General features: G+C 40.6%; 1 protein-coding gene across 1 annotated transcript in view; it reads left to right on the top strand.

The window, feature by feature from the left end:
* LOC106783425 (zinc finger protein 709-like) overlaps positions 1–2,940 on the top strand; it is a 56,470-nt gene extending 53,530 nt beyond the window's left edge. The window contains exon 4 of the mRNA XM_023646471.2: positions 16–2,940. Within this exon, the coding sequence (XP_023502239.2) occupies positions 16–1,924 (1,909 nt within the window). The 3' untranslated portion in view covers positions 1,925–2,940. The remainder of the gene's footprint in view (positions 1–15) is intronic.
* Positions 2,941–22,527: the final 19,587 nt, after the last annotated feature.

Consider the following 22,527-nt stretch of genomic DNA (forward strand, 5'->3'; position numbering starts at 1 on the left):
TTCTCATTTGTACAGAAAGCATATGGTAGGGAGACTCTGTGACAGTGAAGAGGATAGTCAGTGTGGAGAAAACGTCAGCCTTCTTCCAAATCTCAGTCTGAACAAGAAAACTACAGGAGCTAAACCATGGGGATGCAGTGCATGTGGAAGAGCTTTCACACGTCATTCATTGCTGAAAATGCACATTAGATGTCACACTGAACATAAAACATATGAGTATCAAAAACATGGAGAGAAGCCATATAAATGTAAGGAATGTGGGAAAGCCTTCACTTATCTCACTTTACTTCAAACACATGAAAGAACTCACACTGGAGAGAAACCCTATGAAAGTGAACAATGCAGTAAAGTATTCACTTCTTCTGGTTCTCTTCAAAGACATCAAAGAATTCATATTGGAGAGAAACCCTATGAATGTAAACAATGCAGTAAAGCATTCACTTTTTCCAGATATCTTCAAAAACATGAAAGAACTCACACTGGAGAGAAACCCTATGAATGTGAAAAATGCAGTAAAGCATTCACTTCTTCCAGTTCTCTTCGAATCCATGAAAGAATTCACACTGGAGAGAAGCCCTTTCTATGTAAAAAATGCAGTAAAGCATTCACTTCTTTCGGTACTCTTTCAAGACATGAAAGAACTCATACAGGAGAGAAGCCCTACGAATGTAAACACTGCGGTAAAGCATTCGCTTCCTCCAGTTATCTTCGAATCCATGAAAGAATTCACACTGGCGAGAAGCCCTTTAAATGTAAAATATGTGGTAAAGCCTTCATTTCTGCCTTTTCTCTCTCAACACATGGAAGAACTCACACTGGAGGGAAACCCTACAAATGTGGAAAATGTGGTAAAGCATTCACTTCTTCCCATTATCTTCAAATACATGAGAGAACTCACACTGGAGAGAAACCCCATGAATGTAAAAAATGCAGTAAAGCATTTACTTTTTCCAGATATCTTCAAATACATGAAAGAAGTCATACAGGAGAGAAACCCTACAAATGTAAACAATGCAGTAAAGCATTCACTTCCTCCAGTTATCTTCGAATCCATGAAAGAATTCACACTGGCGAGAAGCCCTTCAAATGTAAAATATGTGGTAAAGCCTTCATTTCTGCCTTTTCTCTCTCAACACATGGAAGAACTCACACTGGAGAGAAACCCTACAAATGTGGAAAATGTGGTAAAGCATTCACTTCTTCCCGTTACCTTCAAATACATGAGAGAACTCACACTGGAGAGAAACCCTATGAATGTAAAAAATGCAGTAAAGCATTCACTTCTTCCAGTTGTCTCTCAGTACATGCAAGAAGTCACACTGGAGAGAAACCCTACAAATGTGAAAAATGTGGTAAAGAATTTGCTTCCTCCAGTTACCTTCAAATACATGGAAGAATTCATACTGGAGAGAGACCCTATGAATGTAAGAAATGCAGTAAAGCATTCATTACCTCCAGTTCTCTTCAAATACATGGAAGAATTCATACTGGAGAGAAACCCTATGAATGTAAGAAATGCAGTAAAGCATTCACTTCTTCCAGGTCTCTTCAGATACATGGAAGAATTCATACTGGTGAGAAACCCTATGAATGTAAGAAATGCAGTAAAGCATTCACTACCTCCGGTTATCTTCAAATACATGGAAGAATTCATACTGGAGAGAAACCCTATGAATGTAAAACATGCAGTAAGGCGTTCGCTTGTTCCAGGTCTCTTCAACTACATGGAAGAATTCATACTGGAGAGAAACCGTATGAATGTAAGAAATGCAGTAAAGCATTCACTACCTCCAGTTATCTTCAAATACATGGAAGAATTCATACTGGAGAGAAACCCTATGAATGTAAAAAATGCAGTAAGGCATTCACTTATTCCAGTAATCTTAAAAAACACGAAAGAACTCACTGGAGAGAAACCCTTTGAATGTAAAAAAATGCAGTAAAGCTTTCACTTTTTCTTGTCTTCTTTCAAAACATGGAAGAACTCATACAGGAGAGAAACCCTACGAATGTAAAAAATGTGGTAAAGCATTCACTTCTTCCTGTTTTCTTCGAGTCCATGAAAGAACCCACACTGGAGAGAAACCTTATGAATGTAAAAAATGCAGTAAAGTATTCAGTGTTTCCTGTTCTCCTCGAGAGCATTTAAGAACTCACTGGAGAGAAACACTATGAATGTAGCAAATTCAATAAAGTCTTCACTGCTTCCAGTTCTCTTCGAGTCCATGTAAGAAGTCACAGTGGGGAGAAAGCCTCATAAATGTCCAGAAAGTGAGACAGCCTTTATTGCTCATGCAACCTTTTGAGGATATGTACAAATGCACACTACAGGAGAAACCAGGTAGATAGAAACAATTTGGGAAAGACTTTTGTTATCTCAGTTCTTCTTGAAGGCATGAAAGGACTCACTTGATAAAAACCTCTTGCATGTAAACAGCATGAGAAAGGCTTCAGTTGACCTACATCCTTCCCTGTGAAACTCCCACCAAAAAGAAATGTAAATGTAAGTCATATGAGAAAGCTTCATGGAAATTAATTTGTATAATGAGGCTGTGGAAAACTTTCGACATGAAGAGTTGTTATAAAAGTAGTAAACGTATTTATCAAGCCTGTTTCTTAAAGTGCAACATTGGACTGTGGATTTGTATTAATTACTTCAGAAATGAATATTGAGGTGAGATGATTCTGCTAGTGAACATAAATGGTAAATAAGATTCATAGGTAGTGCTTTTCCCTTAAATCAGTTAATAATTTTGTAGTTTTAATTTTTTAATAATGTTTTAATTATTCTGTGTTACAGGGGCATTGAAAAATAACAGTTTGTATGTTGTGATTTTCTTACTGGCCTTGTGTTTACAGCTCCTGGATATGCCTAATTGTATATATTGTACATTTTATTTTAACTTTTTATTAAGATTATTACAACCTTGTTAAATTTCAGTTGTAACGTATTCTCAGTCATGTTGTAGGTGTACCACTTCACCCTTTGTGCCCTCCCCCCAAATCCCCTTTCCCCTGGTAAGCACCAATCAGTTCTCTTTGTCTGTATATTTAACTTCCACCTATGAGTGGAGTCATACAGAGATTGTCCTCTATCTGGCTTATTTCACTTAACATAATTCCCTCAAGGTCCATCCATTTTGTTGTGAATGGGATGATTTTATCCTTTTTTACAGCTGAGTAGTATCCCCTTGTATATATACACCACACATCTTCTTTATCCAATCATCTGTTGATGGGCACTTAGGTTGCTTCCATGTCTTGGCTATTGTGAATAATGCTGCAATGAACACTGGGGTGCATGGGACTTTTAGAATTGCTGACTTCAAGCTCTTTGGATAGATACCCAGTAGTGGGATGGCTGGGACATATGGTATTTCTATTTTTAATTTTTTGAGAAATCTCCATACTGTTGTCCATAGTGGCTGCACCAGTTTGCATTCTCACCAGCAGTGTATGAGGGTTCCTTTTTCTCTACAGCCTCTCCAACATTTGTCACTTTTTGTTTATTTTTGCCATTGTCACAGGTGTAAGGTGATATCTTAGTGTAGGTTTGATTTGCATTTCCCTCATGATAGTGATGATGAGCATCTTTTCATGTGTCTATTGGCCATCCGTATATCTGCTTTGAAGAAATGTCTGTTCATGTCTCCAGCCCAGTTTTTGATCGGGTGGTTTGATTTTTTGTTGTTGCATTGTGTGAGTTCTTTATAGATTAGGGATATTAAGCCTTTGTCGGATGTATGACTTGCAAATACTTCTTCCCAGTTAGTGGGTTGTTTTTTTGTTTCAATCCTGTTTCCCTTTTCCTTGAAGAAGCTCTTTAGTTTGATGAAGTCCCATTTGTTCATTCTTTCTGCTGTTTCCCTTCTCTGAGAAGACATGGTGTCTGAAAAGATCCTTTTAATACTGATGTCAAAGAGTGTAGTGCCTACGTTTTCTTCTAGACGCCTTATGGTTTGAGGTGTTAGCTTTAGGTCTTTGATCCATTTTGATTTTATTTTTGTGAATGGTGACAACGAATGGTCAATTTTCATTCTTTTGTATGTGGCTGTCCAGTTTTCCCAGCACCATTTGTTGAAAAGGCTTTCTGTTCTCCATGGTAGGCCCTCAGCTCCTTTCTCAAAGATTAGCTGTCCATAGATGGGTGGTTTTTTTCTGGGCTTTCAATTCTGTTTCATTGATCTGTGCAAAATACAGAGCGACAGATGTGTGTGAATGGTTTCTGTTCTGATATGTAAAGATGTCTGAGTGACCACTCTCATCTTCAGAAGAAAAATACTAAACACTCTTAAAGGGAACACCTCTACTTAGATCCATGAGAGATTTGAGTTTACATGGCAACACTGCCCCCTACATGAGAGAAGGTGAATATAGATAATGCCCATGTACCAGGAGGCGGAGTGACTGGAGCAAGCAGCTTTCTAGGAACACATCAACATAACAAGAGATGAATTGCTAGACACACAGTATGGATTATCTTGAGAGTTAAAAACTCTAGGGAGGGGCCAGTCTTAGGGGTCCCCCCACATTCATGAATGCTTCCTTCAGCAGCCCAACGTGGTCTTCATAGTGAAGATCAGAAAAAATTGCCTCCTGCTTCATCCAGCAAATGAGGAAAAACCTTTTGATATACATGAAAAGCATATTGCTGTCTGTGAAGTAGACCATCCGTCAGATAAAACTAATGTACCCACGTCTTAACTCAGTGTGTAAAGTTCAAATAGACACCTGCAGTCACCTCAGCTCCTCTCTGTCAAAAGCAGAGGAAATATAAGTGCTCAGATCCTGTTGTAAAGTTCACGGTCCAAGGATCCTTTACCACCAAACATTGCAGTTTTCATCATCACGTGAGAGGACAATTTCCCTTTGAAATCCCTGACACCATATCGGTAGGGCCCCAGGATACAAACACTGGATGAAAACAGAGCTGCAAGACACAGATTCTACTTAAGAATGAGTTTCTAGGGAAACCCAACAGACTTACCCTGCAGAGTTCCAGTTCCATCACCTGTGGGCAATGGCGATCTCAGCCAGCCCCTCCGCAGTCAAGGGGCCCCCTCTCTTCACGTGGCTCCCAGAATGCAGAGGGCACTTTGCCAAAGGAAGTCCTGGGAAATGATGGGAATTTCCACCTTTCCTGAAGTGCTCAGGTGCAGGAGGTTGTAACCCCTCCTTTGTCAGAGGCCAGGCCCACTGTTTCTTGAAGGGAAGAGGCAGAAATGGGTCGAGCCACATCCCTACCTGCCCTTGCACCAACTTCCAGTGCTTTCCTGGGTCCCCATAGTGATGTCTCTGTGGCTGGGAGACCTGGGGTCTAATGTTGTAAGGTCTCCTTCCCCGACCAGTGAATATTCCAGGGAGGGCAGTGATCAAGGCCTTGGTGAGGATGGCCCATGGGGCTGACCTGCATGAGGTCTGCACGCAGGCGAGGCCTCAGGTGTGATGGATCCCAGACCACAGAGACCACAGCAGAGGACATGGCAGCTGGGGGAGGACGCACAGACCTTTGTTGTCCAAACTGAGCTTTAATGGGAAAGCAAAGTGAGGAAGGGGCACGTGGTGAGGGGCGCGTTTCTGGAAGGGATCACAGCAGCGTGAGGGGCTGGAACACGGTGATCACTGCAGCCATTGTGGGCCCTGACTCTCCATCTTCAGGCTCCTGAGCTGTGACTCTTACGGAGATGACCTTGCTGTACTGTGTAGGCACAGGAAGTGTGAAGGCCCTTCGGCATCAGGAGGGGCAGGCGGACCCTCCTGTGGAGATTGGTTTGTGAGTCAGGGGTCACCCCTCTGTCACACGGGATGGGCTGAGAACCGTTCACTCTGTTATGATTGAGTGCATGTGGGCTGAGGAGGTTTGTGTAAAGCCTGGGGCGTGTGTTTGTGGGTGTGTCTGTGAGGCTGTGATTCAGTAAGTGTGGTCTCCTCCTGTGTACCAGGCCTTCTGGTAGGTGCTGCAGTGAACCGAGGGAACAAATACCCCTGACCCCTTGGAGCTGACATTCTAGGAGACAAGAAACAAGCGATACAGTAAGACGTGAGCTGTGTCAGATGGGGCCTAGTCCTGAGGAGGGAGAGGAAGCCGCAGAGGAGTGTGAGGGCCTGGGCAGTGGGTCTCTGGGCCATTATCTCTGAGGATCTGTGACTTCAGGTGTCTGTGTGTGGGTGTTTTCACATGTGTCCAGTAAGGAAGCCTGTGTGATTTTGTCTGTCTGTCTGGGGGGCTGTGTGTGGATGTCCTTAAAATCTGGAATGTTTATTTTCCAGGTTTTTGCCTAACTGCCCTGGTAGCACCTTTTTCATCGTGTTGGGTGGAGCTGGTGAGAGCAGACATCTCTGTCTTCTCTCTGATCTGAGAGAGAAAGCCCGCAGTCCTTCACCATCAAGAGTGACATCAGCTGTGGGTTCGTCACTGATGCTTTATTTCAGGGTGAGGGAGTTGACTGAGGGAGTTTATCCTAGTTTCCTGAGTGTTTTCCTTGTGAAGGGGTGTTGACCGTGGTAATGCTTCTTTGTATCCATTGAGATGATCCTGTAGTTTTTTTTTTTTTTTTTAAAGATTGGCACTTGGGCTAACAACTGTTGCCAATCTTTTTTTTTTTTCCTGCTTTATCTCCCCAACCCTCCCCCCACCCCCACACACACAGAGTTGTATATCTTACTTGCAGGTCCTTCCAGTTGTGGGATGTGGGTCGCCTCCTCAACGTGGCCTGAGGAGCAGTGCCATGTCCGCGCCCAGGATCTGCACCCTGGGCCCCCACAGCGGAGTGCGCGAACTTAACCACTTGGCCACGGAGCCAGCCCCCGATCCTGTAGTTTTTGACATTGATTCTAATAATTGTTTCTTACGTTAGTTCATTTTCAGATAGAAAACCAATGTTTCTTTCTTGGGTTAAATCTCACGTGGTCTTGATGTTTAGGTTATTTTATATATTGCTGGACTCACTGTAGTATTTTTTGTAGGCTTTTTTCATCTATATTGAAAATACTTGTGTGTTTATGTAGTATATAGTATAAAATTGTCTAATGCTGCGTATAGTGTGTATCTGTGTATATATATAGACAGAATGTAGAATACAGTATATATATTTATATATGGTATATTTAATATATTACCTGTATATAGTGTATGTAGCATAGAGTTTAGTATTATACATAATGTTTTATTATATATGTAGAATATATAATTAGCATATGCATAATTAGTTTTGTAGGGTAGTGTATAGTTTAGTGTTATACTTTTACAAAATAGTATTACAGTCAGTCTGTAGCATTGTGGTTACGATTACCATGTCCATTTACAGAGTTACTCAGTTAAGCTGTTCAGTCTCCCATGGGAACATAGGGCCCCTTGTCTTAATATTCCAGAGCCTGCCTCTCCTACCCCATGTTTGTTTTCCCTGCTTCTGAGTTCAACTGAAGTGTCAGTATGTGTTTCAGAAATTGTAACTAATTTATCAGGCTGAGGGTTGAAGTGAGGCTCTGTGGTTTGATTTTTAGTTTGTGCAGAGACGTGTGAATTTATCATGTATTTGTGTGATTATGAGCGAGATTACCCCAGAGTGCTTTCTCACAAAGCGGTGACCTTGGATAATGAGCTGATGTTGATCTTGTTGCCAGGCAGCTAGACCATTGACACTGAGCCACAACTCTCTAAAACTGTGAAGATGAGGTGGACCTGGATTTGACTAATCCTCATGACCATTGAGACCCATCTTTCATCAGGGATGGCCTGGTTGGGGACAGTAGCAGCAAGTCACTAGTGTTCCCCATCATGTGTGCTAGTGGCATATCACTGCTGATATGAAAATAGGTGCAGGATTTATTTTTTACAGGAACAAGAAAGCAAATCACATTTTACAGTGTAAACCACATGACCTTTACATATCAAATGGAACAAAAGTGTGATTTAAATTGCTTCTTTTTACATAAATAGTGAAAATACTTGGAAGTATTAACAGTGCAATTTATGAGCAGTTTACATTATTTTATCTACATGAGCATGGGGATTCTACATGCCAGTTCCAGAAGACATGCTAGGGACAGCCTTCAGGCACACTTTTAAATCTCAGGCTGAGCTTTTGAAACTAGATATTTACAATAAACAGTTCATGGTAAACAAAAAATGTGTATGAACTATATTTTACTTTTAATAGTATTGAATACCAAAAATTCAACAGAATAAATTTTAAAGATCTAATTGGCCTCATTGAGCAATCCATCATCAGTTGGGCACCATCTTATCTAGCAAGTAGAGAGGAGCTCCCAAGGGCTACAGAAAATGAAAAGTTTTAAAGGCAGGGCAAGGAAGTGATAAACAGAAAAAAGGATTATTTTAGGCAACTTTACCTCTCCTGTGGACAAAAGGTTCTGTTTAGATGGATGACTTCCTCTTCCTTTGGGGGATGGAGAGGCCCATGTGGCACATTGCCTCATTGGTGCTGACCAGAGAATCCTAGACTGACGGTCAGACTGCATTCCTGGGGAAGGTTATGGCTGCGGTTAGGTTGGGTATTAAGCTCTGGTTTGGTGATGTCAGCGTAGCAGTAGTGACTCCATTTGGGCCTGTGGTTTTCTTCTTCAAAATTTCCCCCTTTTTGATCTGTCTCAGCTTAACTTAGAGATGAGATCAAATTTAAGGCATTAGCACTGCTCTCAGCTTCAGCTCTGGAATTCTCTCAATTTCTGTTGTTCCTTTGGATGGTATGCAGAGGTCATGACCTTTTTGCTTAACCCCTGTGACATTCATAGGTCAAGTCTTCAGGTTCACAATCATTATGTCAGTCATTCTCTTTAATCCTTTCCTGATGTTCCAGTCTTAGGGAGATCATTTGCTTGGTGGTTAGCCACTGCAAACATGCATTTAAAGGTTTTGAGATTATACGACACACCAGGGAGTTAATTATGATTATAATAAGCAGGATAATTCTCAATATGTGTAGTACAATTTGGAGCCATGGTCCCCAAGACCCAAACCAATCAAAATGATACAGGACAAAGAAGGTCTCCATTGAAGGAGTCAACTTTTTGAAAAAGCCAAGTGCCTTGCTGAGTTTCACCTTCCCCAGAAGTGTTCATTCAGGTGCAGCAGGTGGTGTTGGCCACAGCACAGACACCTCCTCAGTTAAAAGAGAATCAAGGGCTATTCTGTTACCAAGAACAACTTTGGCCACAGAATCTAAGGGTCTTTGTTGGGCAGCTCTTGTCTTAGCTATGGATTTTGCAACGTCTTCAAGAGCTAAGGAGGGGTTGTCTGATTATATCCTCATTTACCTTTACTCCTAACTAGGTTAGTGTGGCCCTGTCAAAGGGAGTGAATCCTGAGTCCTGAATGCCTCCTGGTAGGTCCTTTCGATCTCAGTGATGTAAATTCAGGAGAGTCAACCAGTGAGATGTCTGAGTTCACTTGTGAAAAGTTAGTGGAACAGTCAGATAACCTGAGAGGTCTTGCCCAGTTAGGTGCCAGCCATCCGGGCATTCAGAGCCTAAGGAGAAGGATAACCAGTACAGACAAAGATCAATCCTGTAAGGGCACAAACCACTCTCACTAAGGTGGCATTCTTAATAGATTCATTCACAGGGACTGTTGCACTTGCCCATTGAAGCCAGGGGTCAGTTAGATTTTCTCCTAGCCTGAAATAAAAGTCAGTCTAAATTCCAGAGGTTGCCCTCCTTAGCAATGGCCTGAGGAATATGGATGATGGCATTATCTTTCCAATCCAATGCCAGACTAAAGAAAGAAAAAAAGTGAGGATTTTACTAACATAGGAAGTTGATCTGGCATCTTAGAAGAAGCAATGTACATTGATATGAACTACTTGTCTCTCTCGCCAATCTGATGTGGAGGTGTCCAGCATCTGCACAGGACCAGATGTCGGGTGGGGCCTTCTTCAGCTGTGAGATCTGTATCCAAGGTACGAGTCCCTCATGTTGGCTGTCATGTAGGTAGTGAGGAGGACCTGGTGTAGCTTCTTTGAAGGAGATTTCAGAGCAGTCTTTATTCTCAGCAGTTCATTTTTATGATCTTAAAGTTGTCAGAAATTAGTACTCGTCAAAAGTCCTTTCCTTGCTGCAGCCACTATGGAAAACAGTATGGAGATTCCTCAAAAAATTAAAAATAGAACTACCATACGATCCAGCCATCCCACTACTGGGTATTTATCCAAAGAGCTTGAAGTCAGCAATCCCAAAAGTCCTATGCACCCCAGTGTTTATTGCAGCATTATTTACAATAGCCAAGACGTGGAAGCAACCTAAGTTCCCAGCAACAGACGAATGGATAAAGAAGATGTGGTACATATATACAATGGAATACTACTCAGCTGCAAAACAGAACAAAATCATTCCATTTGCAATAACATGGATGGACCTCGAGGGAATTATGTTAAGTGAAGTAAGCCAGCGAGAGAAGGATAATCTGTGTATGACTCCACTCATATGAGGAATTTAAAAATGTGGACTAAGAGAACAGTTTAGTGGATACCAGGGGAAACGTGGGGTGGGGGGTGGGCACAAAGGGTGAAGTGGTGCACCTACAACACGAATGACAAACATTAATGTACAACTAAAATTTCACAAGATTGTAACCTATCATTAACTCATTTAAAAAAAAAAAGTCCTTTCCTTGCGTCTCCTTGAAGGTGAGGCGCTGTTGCAGGAACTCTTTTGTGTAAGCATCAGAGTAAAACAAGGACTCTCTGTAAATGACAAGACTTAAAATGCCCGTGGTTAAAGATCTGACAAGAGTTCGCTATAATGGAATGAGAAGGAAAATTGGTTAGTTTTGGAACATTCAACATTCTAAGATAATAACTGGAATTTTGACTGATAATGTAATAGCAGGACATGTCAGATTTCCAGGAATTTAACACAATTTTTGGAACACTTAGAACGTATACCTGTACAGACACAACATAAAGAAGGGTTAGTATTCGTTCTTCTTTGCCAATGCTTCCCATGTAATTTGACATATCAAATAAGCCTATTTAGTTTAACATCTCCATTTTTAAGGAGAGAGAACTAATTCTTTGAGATGTTCCAGAGTCCCTCTGGAAAAATCCAAAGTTAGTTCAAAGTCAAAGAGACTTTATTCAGAATTGCATTTATGGAACGTTGTCAAAAATATCAAAAGGTTTTAGATACTTGCCTAAGTAGGATCACAGATCCCTATGAAACAATACTTAAATGTCCAAAGTTACAATAAAAAATTTCAAAGACAAATACAGAAGTTTACATTGTTGTGAGCAAAATTTAACTTGTGTGTGTGTATGTGTGATGAGGAGTATTTGCCCTGAGCCAATATCCATTGCCAATCTTCCTCTTTTTCCTTTTTTTCTCCCCAAAGCCCCAGTACATAGTTGTATAGCCTAGTTGTATAAGTCCTTCTAGTTCCTCTATGTGGGGTGCCACCATAGCATGGCTTGGTGAGCACTGTGTAGGTCCCAGCCCAGGATCCAAATGGTGAACCCTGGGCCGCCAAAGAAAAGGATGCGAACTTAACCAAGTGGCCGCAGGGCTGCCCCAATTTAGCTCTTTTAATACTGAGAGTACTGGATTTAACGAAGCAAAGACCTGATGAAACACACATGGAACATAGGTGATTGTTTTGACAAGACACAAGATCTTTATTTTTTTGGTTTTTTTTTTAAAGATTTTATTTTTTTCCATTTTTCTCCCCAAAGCCCCCCGGTACATAGTTGTATATTCTTCGTTGTGGGTCCTTCTAGTTGTGGCATGTGGGACGCTGCCTCAGCGTGGTTTGATGAGTAGTGCCATGTCCGCGCCCAGGATTTGAACCAACAAAACACTGGGCCGCCTGCAGCAGAGTGCGCGAACTTAACCACTGAGCCACGGGGCCAGACCCACAAGATCTTTGTTTTTCTTTTCTTTTTGCAGATTACTTAAAAAGGCAAAGCAACAAACGTTTTATAATCTCTTATCATCAAGGACAGACCAATACTTCAATAAAACTTTGTTCCTTAAACAGAAAACCAAATACTAATTTTGCAGCAGCTTTCTTTTGTATTAAAACTCATTTACTTAATTAATTTTATTCCAATCTTTTTTTTTAAAAGATTTTATTTTTCCTTTTTCTCCCCAAAGGCCCGGGTACATAGTTAAATATTTTTAGTTGTGGGTCCTTCTAGTTGGGGCATGTGCAATACCACCTCAGCATGGCTTGACAAGTGGTGCCATGTCTGTGCCCAGGATCTGAACCAGCAAAACCCTGGGCTACCCAAGCGGAGTGCACGAACTTAACCACTCGGCCACGGGGCTGGGGTCTAAATTTATTCCAATCTTAGCCAGCCATAACCACACATAGAATTCCTTTTCTTCATTTTTTAGTAGTTTTAATTACACATATTAGAATTTTTAACCATTAAAAATTTTTAACATCTAGTGAAATCTAAGAAGCAGGCAGTTATAAACTTTTTTAGAAACATGTGCTTTCTCATAGTAAATTTTTCATCATGGCACAAGACATATTTACTAACAGAAGAAGGAAGCAAAAAGTGGATAAACTTAATGTTCAGTAATGTTTGAGTATTTCCTGGTAGTCGGAAATGATCTTGCTATTCAATGAATTTCACTTACCTCTTCATATAACTTAACTCAGCAAAACATTAAAGTTACAGATTACCAAAAACATTTGGAGAGACTATTTAAACTGTTTACCTTTGAAGTTTCTTACTTTCATCTATTTAATTTGCTTATTCTAAACAACTATGTTTTGATGAACCACAAAAACTTCCTTAGACATTAGACAAAGTCAGCCATCACCCAAACTAATTTTTCTTGATGACAAATCTTGTAAGAGATCACATGAATTCACTTGATGAATAAACCCAGGTGGAATAAGAGTTGTATGTCTGTATTATATTCAATGTTGATAACTCTAAAATCGTCCATTTTAATTGAGTCAACAAACTTAAACTAGCCTTAGTATCAAATATTTTCCCAGATCATGTGAACCTGAAAAGCATTTGGGTTAGTTTCTACTATAGTTTTGAGAATTTTATGAATACTAAGCCCTTGTTTGTTTAAGCCAATTAAATAGAACACTTTTACAAATTAATTTTAGTAATACCACCCACAGGTGGAAAAACACCAGCTGTCTACAACACATACAGATAAATGCAAACAGAAGCCTTCTATTTTCATTTTAAAATTTTAGCCATGAGACAAGTATGATAATGTAAAACTCACTAGTTATTAAGTAGTTGGATCTGAGTTGTTTTTCTGGTAGGTGGAATAAGTTAAGGTTACCTGCTCAGATGAATAAAGACTTTCACTAATAATCTGTGGAGAAATGCCAGAAAGATTTTGATTTGTCCATGTTTCAAATGACCTTTCCCCTTTAATTTTTCTTCTCATAAGAATAATTTCCCTGAAGTTCACACTTTCACATTCACGTCTCAGAGGGACAGGGAAGGGATGCCGGTTTGTCCAAGAAGGCCTATAATGTGTGCGCCTTTGGGGATGAAGAGGGGAGGTTTGGGGCATGGTGAGAGGAATTTATATGCCTGCAGAGCTGCACTTCTAGTTCTGTAAGGATTTGTGGGATCAGGACAGTTGCTCTCAATTCCTCAAAGAACTGGGATGTAGCCTGGATGCTAAAGGACTGACACCCTTCCACCAAGGTTTCAGTATATAAAAGAATCATACACCAGGATCCAGTGCGATTTATTCTAGGGATGAAAGGTTGAGTTAATATCTCAAAATCCATTTATTTAATAAAGGATATCAACAGATTATAAACAAAAATGGCAGATCATTTAAATAGGCTTCAGGGGAAGTAATGGACAAAATCCAGTACCCTTTCATGATTAAAGCACTCGGATTACCAGGAATAGAAGGAAATTTCCTAATGTCATAATGAGTGTCTATGGAAAACACAGCTAATAGTATATTTAATTGGAAAAAACTGGATGCTTTCCCTTGAAAATAAGGAACCAAGGAAGGATGTCTGCTTTTCATGCTTCTATTTTATAATATACTGGTGATTTTAGCCAAAACCGTTACAGCGAGAAAGGGTAATAAAATGCATAAAGGTTGTTAGGAAGATGTTAAATTTATCTCTACTTTCAGCTGAGGTATCTTGTTTTTAGAATACTCTAAGGAATCCACTAAGTGAATTATTGGAACTGATAATTAAGATCAGCAAAATGGTAGGATACAAAGTCAAAATATAAAAATCAATTTTATTTCTATACACTTACAATGAACAATCTGATACTGAAATTAAGAAATGCAGTGACAGTAAAATCAAAAGGAATAAAATACGTAGGGATAAATTTAACAAAAGATGTACAAAATGAATACTCAGAAGCTGCAAAATATGGTCCAAAGAAATTAAAAATATAAAAATAAATGGGAAAACATCCCAATTTCATTAATCAGATGACTGTTGAAGTGGCACTATTCCCCAAACGATCTGAGATTCAGCACACGCCTGTCGTGATCCAAGCTTATGTCTTTATACAAATTGGGAAGCTCTTTCCTAAAATTATGGGGAATTGCAATGGAACAAGAATAGCCAAAGCAATCTTGAAAAAGAAAAGGAACATGTTAGGACTAAAATTTCCTGATTTCAGACTTTGTCATATGCAATGGTAATAAAGAGTGTGTGGTACTAACACAATGGTGGACACACAGATCTATGGAACAGATTGAGATTTGAGAACTTAACCCATAGTTTTGTGGTCCACTGATATTTGAAAAAAGTGCCAGTTATGAGGTGAGAATATTCTTTTCACGAATTTGTGCTGGGCAAAGTAGATAGCCATATGCAGAAGACACGTTTCATCGTTAGATGATATGACATACAATAATTTATGAGAAAGGATAAAGACCTAAACATAAGAGTAAACTATAACACACTTAGATAAAGCATAGGAAAACCTTCCTAACCTTGATTTCACAAAGAATTGTTACATAATGCACCAAGAACAAAAATGGAAAAAAATAGGTAATTTGGACTTCATCAAATGCATGACTTTTGTGCTTCAAAGGACACCATCAAGAGAGTGAACACAGCCTTTGGAGCCCTTGTGCACTATCACTGGGCGTATAAAATCTTGATGATATGAATACATGATGGGAATTTTTTAAAAAATCACAAACTGAGTTATCATCTGAACTAGCAATTCTACTTTTCAAAATTGAACTGAAGGCAGCGACTTAAACAGCCAGATCCATTCATGTGTTATATCAGCATTATTCACAATAGCCAGAAGGTGGAAGTCACCCAAGTGCCCATCAACAGATGAGTGGATTAAATAAAATTGGTAAATACTTACAATGTTGTCTTAGCTTGAAAAAGAAAGAAATTTTTGACAGGTGCTACAACTGAACTATACACTTACAACATGGTGGAAATGTAAATTTTATGGTACATTTCTACTACCACAATTAAAAGTAAAATTTTTTTAAGTTAACTTTTATTGAGTTGATAGGTTACAATCTTGTGAAGTTTCAGTTGTACATTATTGTCTGTCAGTCGTGTTGTAGGTGCACCCCTTCACCCTTTGTGGCTGCCTCCCACCCCACCTTTCCCCTGGTAGCCACTAATCAGTTCTCTTTGTCCACATGTTTAAATTCCTCATATAAGTGGAGTCATACAGAGATTGTCCTTCTCTCTCTGGCTTATTTCACTTAACATAATTCCCTCAAGATCCATCCATGTTGTTGCAAATGGGACGATTTTATCCTTTTTTACAGCTGAGTAGTATCCCCTTGTATATATACACCACACATCTTCTTTATCCAATCATCTGTTGATGGGCACTTAGGTTGCTTCCATGTCTTGGCTATTGTGAATAATGCTGCAATGAACACTGGGGTGCATGGGACTTTTAGAATTGCTGACTTCAAGCTCTTTGGATAGATACCCAGTAGTGGGATGGCTGGGACATATGGTAGTTCTATTTTTAATTTTTTGAGAAATCTCCATACTGTTGTCCATAGTGGCTTCACCAGTTTGCATTCCCACCAGCAGTGTATGAGGGTTCCTGTTTCTCCATAACCCCTCCAACATTTGTTACTATTTGTTTTAGTTATTTTTGTCATTCTAATGGGTGTAAGGTGATATCTTAGTGTAGTTTTCATTTGCATTTCCCTGATGATCAGCGATGATGAACATCTTTTCATGTTCCTATTGGCCATCAGTATATCTTCTTTGGAGAAATGTCTGTTTATGTCTCCTGCCCATTTTTTGATCAGGTTGTTTGATTTTTTGGTTGTTGTGTGAGTTCTTTATATATTATGGATATTAACCCTTTGTCAGATGTATGACTTGCAAATATTTTTTCCCAGTTAGTGGGTTGTTTTTTAGTTTCAATCCTGTTTTCCTTTGCCTTGAAGAAGCTCTTTAGTCTGATGAAGTCCCATTTGTTTATTCTAGTGGTGGCACGTGGGACACCACCTCAGCATGGCCTGATGAGCAGTGCCATATCTGCGCCCAGGATGCAAAATGGTGAAACCCTGGGCCACCAAAGTGGAGTGCAGAAACTCAACCACTTGGCCTCGGGGCCAGCTCCCAGAGTGTGTTATTTAATTTCCAGTTACTTCTGACTTTTCCCAGTAAGATTTGAGATAAATAGGCCTTTAGTGTGAGGTGTTACGATTTCTTGAATAGGTGTCAGTCTATGTTTAGTGTTTGCTGTGGCTGGAGGGGTCAGGGGCTTCGTGGTCTGCAGTGTCCTTGCACTTATCTCCCTGGTGTGTTGGGTTTCCATAGAAACTCCCTCTTAAGTAGAGTCTGTGTCTTGCAGCTGTTTTCCTCCAGTGTTTCTATCCTGGGCCCTGCCCATATGGTGTCAGGTATTTGAAAGGGAAACGTCCTCTCATGTGATGATGAAACCTGCAATGTTTGCTGGTAGAGAATCCCTGGACCGTGAACTTCAGAACAAGATCTGAGCACTCATATTTCCTCCACTTCTGTCAGAGAGGAACCTGAAGTGACTGCAGGTGTCTCTTTGCACTTTCCCAATCAGAGAAGACTTTGGCACATGAGTTTCCTTTGAGGGATGGTCTACATTACAGACAACCAAATGCTTGTTGTATACATCAGAATGTTTTCCCCCATGTCCTGCATGAAGCAGGAGGCATTTTCTGCTGATCTTCACTATGAGAACCAGGTTGGGCTGCTGAAGGAAACATTCGTGAATTTTGGGGGCCCATATGACTGCCCCAACCCAGTTTTTAACTCTGAAGATAATCCATACTCTCTCTCCAACATTCTATCTACTACAGTTCATGTGTTCCTAGAAATTTTCTGGCTCCCATCCTTTTTCCTCCCAGTACACAGTAATTCTCTACATTAGCCTCTCATTGGTATTGGTGTCACCCTGCCAATGCAGCCTGCCCACATGCAGCGAGCAGCCCTTTTAGGGAACAGAGCTCTCCCTGGCTGGTTAATAACTAGTCTGAACCCAAGTAGTTATCAGCTACCATGGCTGCCAGGGGGTTTCCCTTCAGGGAAAACATCTCAAACACTAGCTGTGTGCTTCATGAATTTTGAATGTTTTGGACATTTCTTGATTGGCATTAATGCTGTGTTTCTTGAATGACATCATGCGTGCCCAGGTCAGTACCAGTGACTCCCACAACAATAAACACAAGTGCAAATGGTAGGAAAACAGCATATTTGTGTTCGATGGGATCGAAGGGTTTGGAAGGCGTGTGACCAAAATGAAGCACTGACATGCAGGGCACACAGACTACAGGTGACATTAGGAAGAAGACCTGGGAGTGGGATCTAAGAGTGGTGGCCAGGGGGCACTATTACAGTAAACCAAAGACTGACCGTTCTGAAAGGACTAGTATAGAAAGGCTCTACTTAAAGGTGCCAATGAGCCTGATGATCAGGACAAAGTACTAGGCCCGAAAGACTGGGCATGAATCTAATTGACGACTCAAACAGCAGGCAGGCTTATTAAGAGGAAAGCAAGGCTTGTCTCAGTGAGCCATTAGCCAGCCTATGAGGGGGTAGCCCAGGGTTGTAAGAGAGGTACAAGGTCCACCAAAAACCGTTTTCAAGAGCCCAGTGTTTTGTATTTTGATAAATGACTTGATAGTATCAATAATTTCTAGAGTGTCTTGGTGAGCCCTTGCATTTTGGTTTCAAGAGGATGTTTGATAGCTTAAGAAATTTCTCTATAGAAGTTTATACCATGTTCTGAGCATAACAAGTGCCCCAGAAGAGGTGGTGAGGGGCACTAAGTATGCCTGATTCGCCATCAGCTGTAGGGACCGTTCCCCAGCCTGGAGGGCGTGTCCTTCAATTGTATTACTAGTTACTTGTTTTTTCACATTGGCTGCTTTGGTCTGTCACTAAGGTATCCACGGCAGAGGAGGGAAGTCTCTTCAATTTTGCCTAAACCTTTAGGTTAGAGACCTCCATATGGTTTCATATTATGTTGGATCAAACACCCAAGAATAACACTATCAGGTCTGAGGTGTTGGTATGTGTCTCGTAAATTTGGGTCCATTTATCACCCTGAGCGATGACATGAGCCTCTGCAGACTGAGGTTTGATATGTGCAGAAGAAAGAGTGACCTGATTTGTACTTGGTTATTGTGAGGAAAGATGTTCCCAGAGTCCTTTATGTCATAGGGGCGACCTTGGATAAGGACTTGTTACTGACGGGACGAGACAGCTAGATCACTGGTAATGGCCAAAGGATCTGTAAAAACGTGAACACGAGTTCAATTATTGGGCAGGGAATTCTCTATTGTTAGCATGATTGTCTGGAGTTTGGCTAATTGATCTGGTGCTTGGGTCCAATCTTTGATCTAAGATGGCCTGTTGGTAGGAAAAGAATGCGGCATCTCTGCACTGGACTCCATCAGGTGTGGTGGCAGCACACTGTCTACAAAGCAGATGAGACCCTAGTTACTCAGTGCTCCCAGGTGACTCTCTGAGGGGCCATTGTGCCTGAAAATGAAGTGACCTCCCCCACAATGGATTCTGTCAATGAGAAAAGAGGGGAACACACTTCCTCCTCCAAGTAGGATATGCCAGAAGCACCACTTTTGGCTCCATCCTCTAAGTACCCATCTCTCTTCAAGGAAAAGCCCTCTGATTAGCAAGGAAGGGTGCTGCATTCACGGCCCAAGACAAAACAGGATGCTGGCTGCAGAGGATGAACTCAGGCCTTGAGAGGGCCTCCATTTATACATAGAATTAGTGCCCATCAGTGGCTTCTCTAATCGTGAGCAGAAATGGATGAGAATAGAGTTGGTAGAAGAATGCCTTGGGCAACATATGTCCACTGTGAGCAGTTGATTATTGACTCTTGGATGCATAGTGGGAGGCTGCTGAAGCCTTTATGGTAAAGGGGTGTGAAGGGAGATGCTAACGGAGGACAGCTATTTCAAAAAAGCCCTTTGTTTCCCAATTCAAAGTCACTCAATTTCTAAGTGTTGTAAGAATGTGATGTTTGTGGTCACTGTGGCTGACAGAATGTGCCCATGACATGGGTTCTACCACTGCTTGTCACCCACTTACCTCACAGCCCCGTCCTTTTGCCTCAGAGAAATTTTTCAGAGTGGGACATGTGTGGATTTCTAAAGATGTTTCCAAGTCAGCAGGCACAGAGTAGGCTTGAGATGGGAAATGAAGAGCTGGAAATGGTCTATGGATGGCAGTGAAAAGAACCGATGCTGACGCACATGAATGAGGATGTCTTCAGGCAGATCCCATTTGGGATACACCTTTTTGTTTTAGAACCACAGTATTTCTAAACATCTGTCCACAGAACCCAATTTAATCTCAAGGACAGATTCTGGGAGCCCTTTTACTTCAGTGTTACTTATAAGTAGGAGATGAGGGCAGGTGCAACCTTAGGGGTGTTTTCTCAATGAAGACAGGGTTGCAAGGAAGTCCTGTTGAGGACTGAGTCCTTCTGAGTCCTGCAGTCTTCATAAGAAGGATCCACAGTGGTGGAAAAAAAGAGCTGAACACATCAATATCAAGGCTCAGGAGAGCTTAACATTCTCCTAGTATATGAAAGCAATTATAGTATTCATTTTCTAATAATTACGAATAACCAAATATAAACATATAAAAAACATTTTATGTGCACTCATGAGTTTTTACAAACGTATAGAAATACTGCCACCTAAAGATGAAAAACACCTTGACTTCAAAACAACATTCCTGTGGTGCCCATTTAAACAAACCCCTCCAATACCTAAGTTAACACTAAAAAGTGGAAAACATCCCATTCCCATTGCTGTTTTAAACCTCAAAGCTGTTACTGCTGTTTCCCACTTTCCCACAGCACGTGCTGGACGTCTAAGCACATGGAAAGGAAACCTGTGCACAGCTACCTGGGCTCCAGGGCTCTGTGGATCATTGAATCTAAAAACTTCCAGCCACTCCTGTGATGAAAAGAGGTTGAAAATTTCCCATTTCTCTCTTTACAGTAAATTAGGATATTATTCAAAATTACACCCTCTCTCTGCAGCTCACTCAATTATTCCTGGGATGGTTGCCTCTAACCAGCCAGAGCTTTGTGGTGTTTCCATGGGGAGATCACAGCGCACTCACGTAGATGTCACTCTACTCATAGAATTCACTCAGGATGACCTAGAACAGTGCAGATGAAGGCCACTGTCTCTCTAAGTGGCAGGAACTCCATGGTTTACCGGGGTGTACGTTGCACACTCAGTCTGTATAGCAGCAACATGAAAATGCCTAACACTCTAACAAGGAAAATTTTTTCTAAAGATTTTAATTTTCGTTTTTCTCCCCAAAGCACCCCAGTACATAGTTGTATATTTTTAGTTGTGGGTCATTCTAGTTGTGGCATGTGGGATGCCACCTCAGCATGGCTTGATGAGCAGTGCCACGTCTGTGCCCAGGATCTGAATCGACAAAACCCTGGGCTGCTGAAATGGAGCATGCGAACTTAACCACATAGTTGTATATTTTTAGTTGTGGGTCATTCTAGTTGTGGCATGTGGGATGCCACCTCAGCATGGCTTGATGAGCAGTGCCACGTCTGTGCCCAGGATCTGAATCGACAAAACCCTGGGCTGCTGAAATGGAGCATGCGAACTTAACCACTCGGCCGCAGGGCCGGCCCACAAGGAAAATTTTTAAAGGTAAAACAAAAATCCTCACAAATGATGTTAAACAGAAGAAGACATAACAAATATCTGTGGCTTAAATAAACAGGAAGCCTCAGATAATAGTATTAATGACATCCTGACTTTCTGAGGCTCCCACCATGACAGAAAAGATACATACACATCTCAGCCTCCCTATTAGCTCAACGTTAGTCTTTACTTTTCTTCAACTGTTACTGTCATCTTATAAGATAAAGCTGTACCATTTATTAATCACTTCTGTTTTCCCACAAACATATAAACACCAGGATGGCAGGAACTTGTTAGTTTCATGGCACTATATCCAAACCCTACCATGCCTTCTTTCTGCTACATGGGTACACTGACTCTAGAGTGCAGGCAGGTGAGGGATGCTGAAACATTAGCATCAAGAGCACAGAAAGAAAGGCTTGATTGGCATAGTGGTCCTGTCTCTGTCCCTTCCTAGGTTTGTATTGTCTCACGATTTACCTAAACTCAAAGGCCTCAGTTGAGACATACAGGAGCTATTAAAAATATTATGTAGATGAAGAACTGAACTTCTATATTTTAATTCAGGTTCCGTATGCTAAACAGTGTCTAATTCACCATAGGAATTACATCCATGCTTTGACGATAAGTAGGAAAGGCAAAAGCTGTTCCAGAGGACCAGAAGGTGGCCTGTATCCAGTGGCAGAGAAAAGTGTCACATACATCCTTCAGCAAAAGTTTAGAGTCACTAAAGAGAACACAAAGTATTTTGCAACCATGCCAGTTAAACTGATAAAAGATAAAATTCTAAGTCATAAAAATAATATTCCCTTCATCTTACTAAAATGGCTGACAAAGTAAGCTTAGCTTCACTACATTGTTCTTGCCTTCTAGAAAACAAGGATTAGGTTTACCAATGAGAAAATGCTCCCCAAAGATAGAATTAAGTTGACCTCCTCACAGCTGTCAATACAGAAAATGACCTGCTTCCTTGAATAGCAATCAAATCTTTTAACACAGGTCAAAATCTTTAAGAAGTTCTTTTGAGCACCCTGTTTCTGTTAAACCTCACAGTCCTTGATCATCTTCCGTCAATCTTAGTAGAATTCATTATCTCCCCCTCTTTGACTACAGGTGCAGCCCTGCAGGTCACTGGAAGAGAGCCTCTAAAAAAACAGGATTTTTTAGTTTTGGAATAAGGACAAATAGATGTTAGTTTCATGACAAAAACTGCAAGTATAAAACAATAAAAAATAAAGTTTGCCTGAAGAAATACCTGAATTTGTAAGCACACGATAAAATTGACTCATAACGTATGATGATTAAATAAAGAAAACTGCAAAGTATATCTGAAAATCCATGATTAAAATGAATTTTAATATATTCTGAGAAAATGAAAAGTAGGTTATAAAATATATCAATGACACAACTACAGAAGTG

The sequence above is a fragment of the Equus caballus genome, chromosome 7, assembly GCF_041296265.1.
Source record: "Equus caballus isolate H_3958 breed thoroughbred chromosome 7, TB-T2T, whole genome shotgun sequence".
Classification (NCBI taxonomy): domain Eukaryota; kingdom Metazoa; phylum Chordata; class Mammalia; order Perissodactyla; family Equidae; genus Equus; species Equus caballus.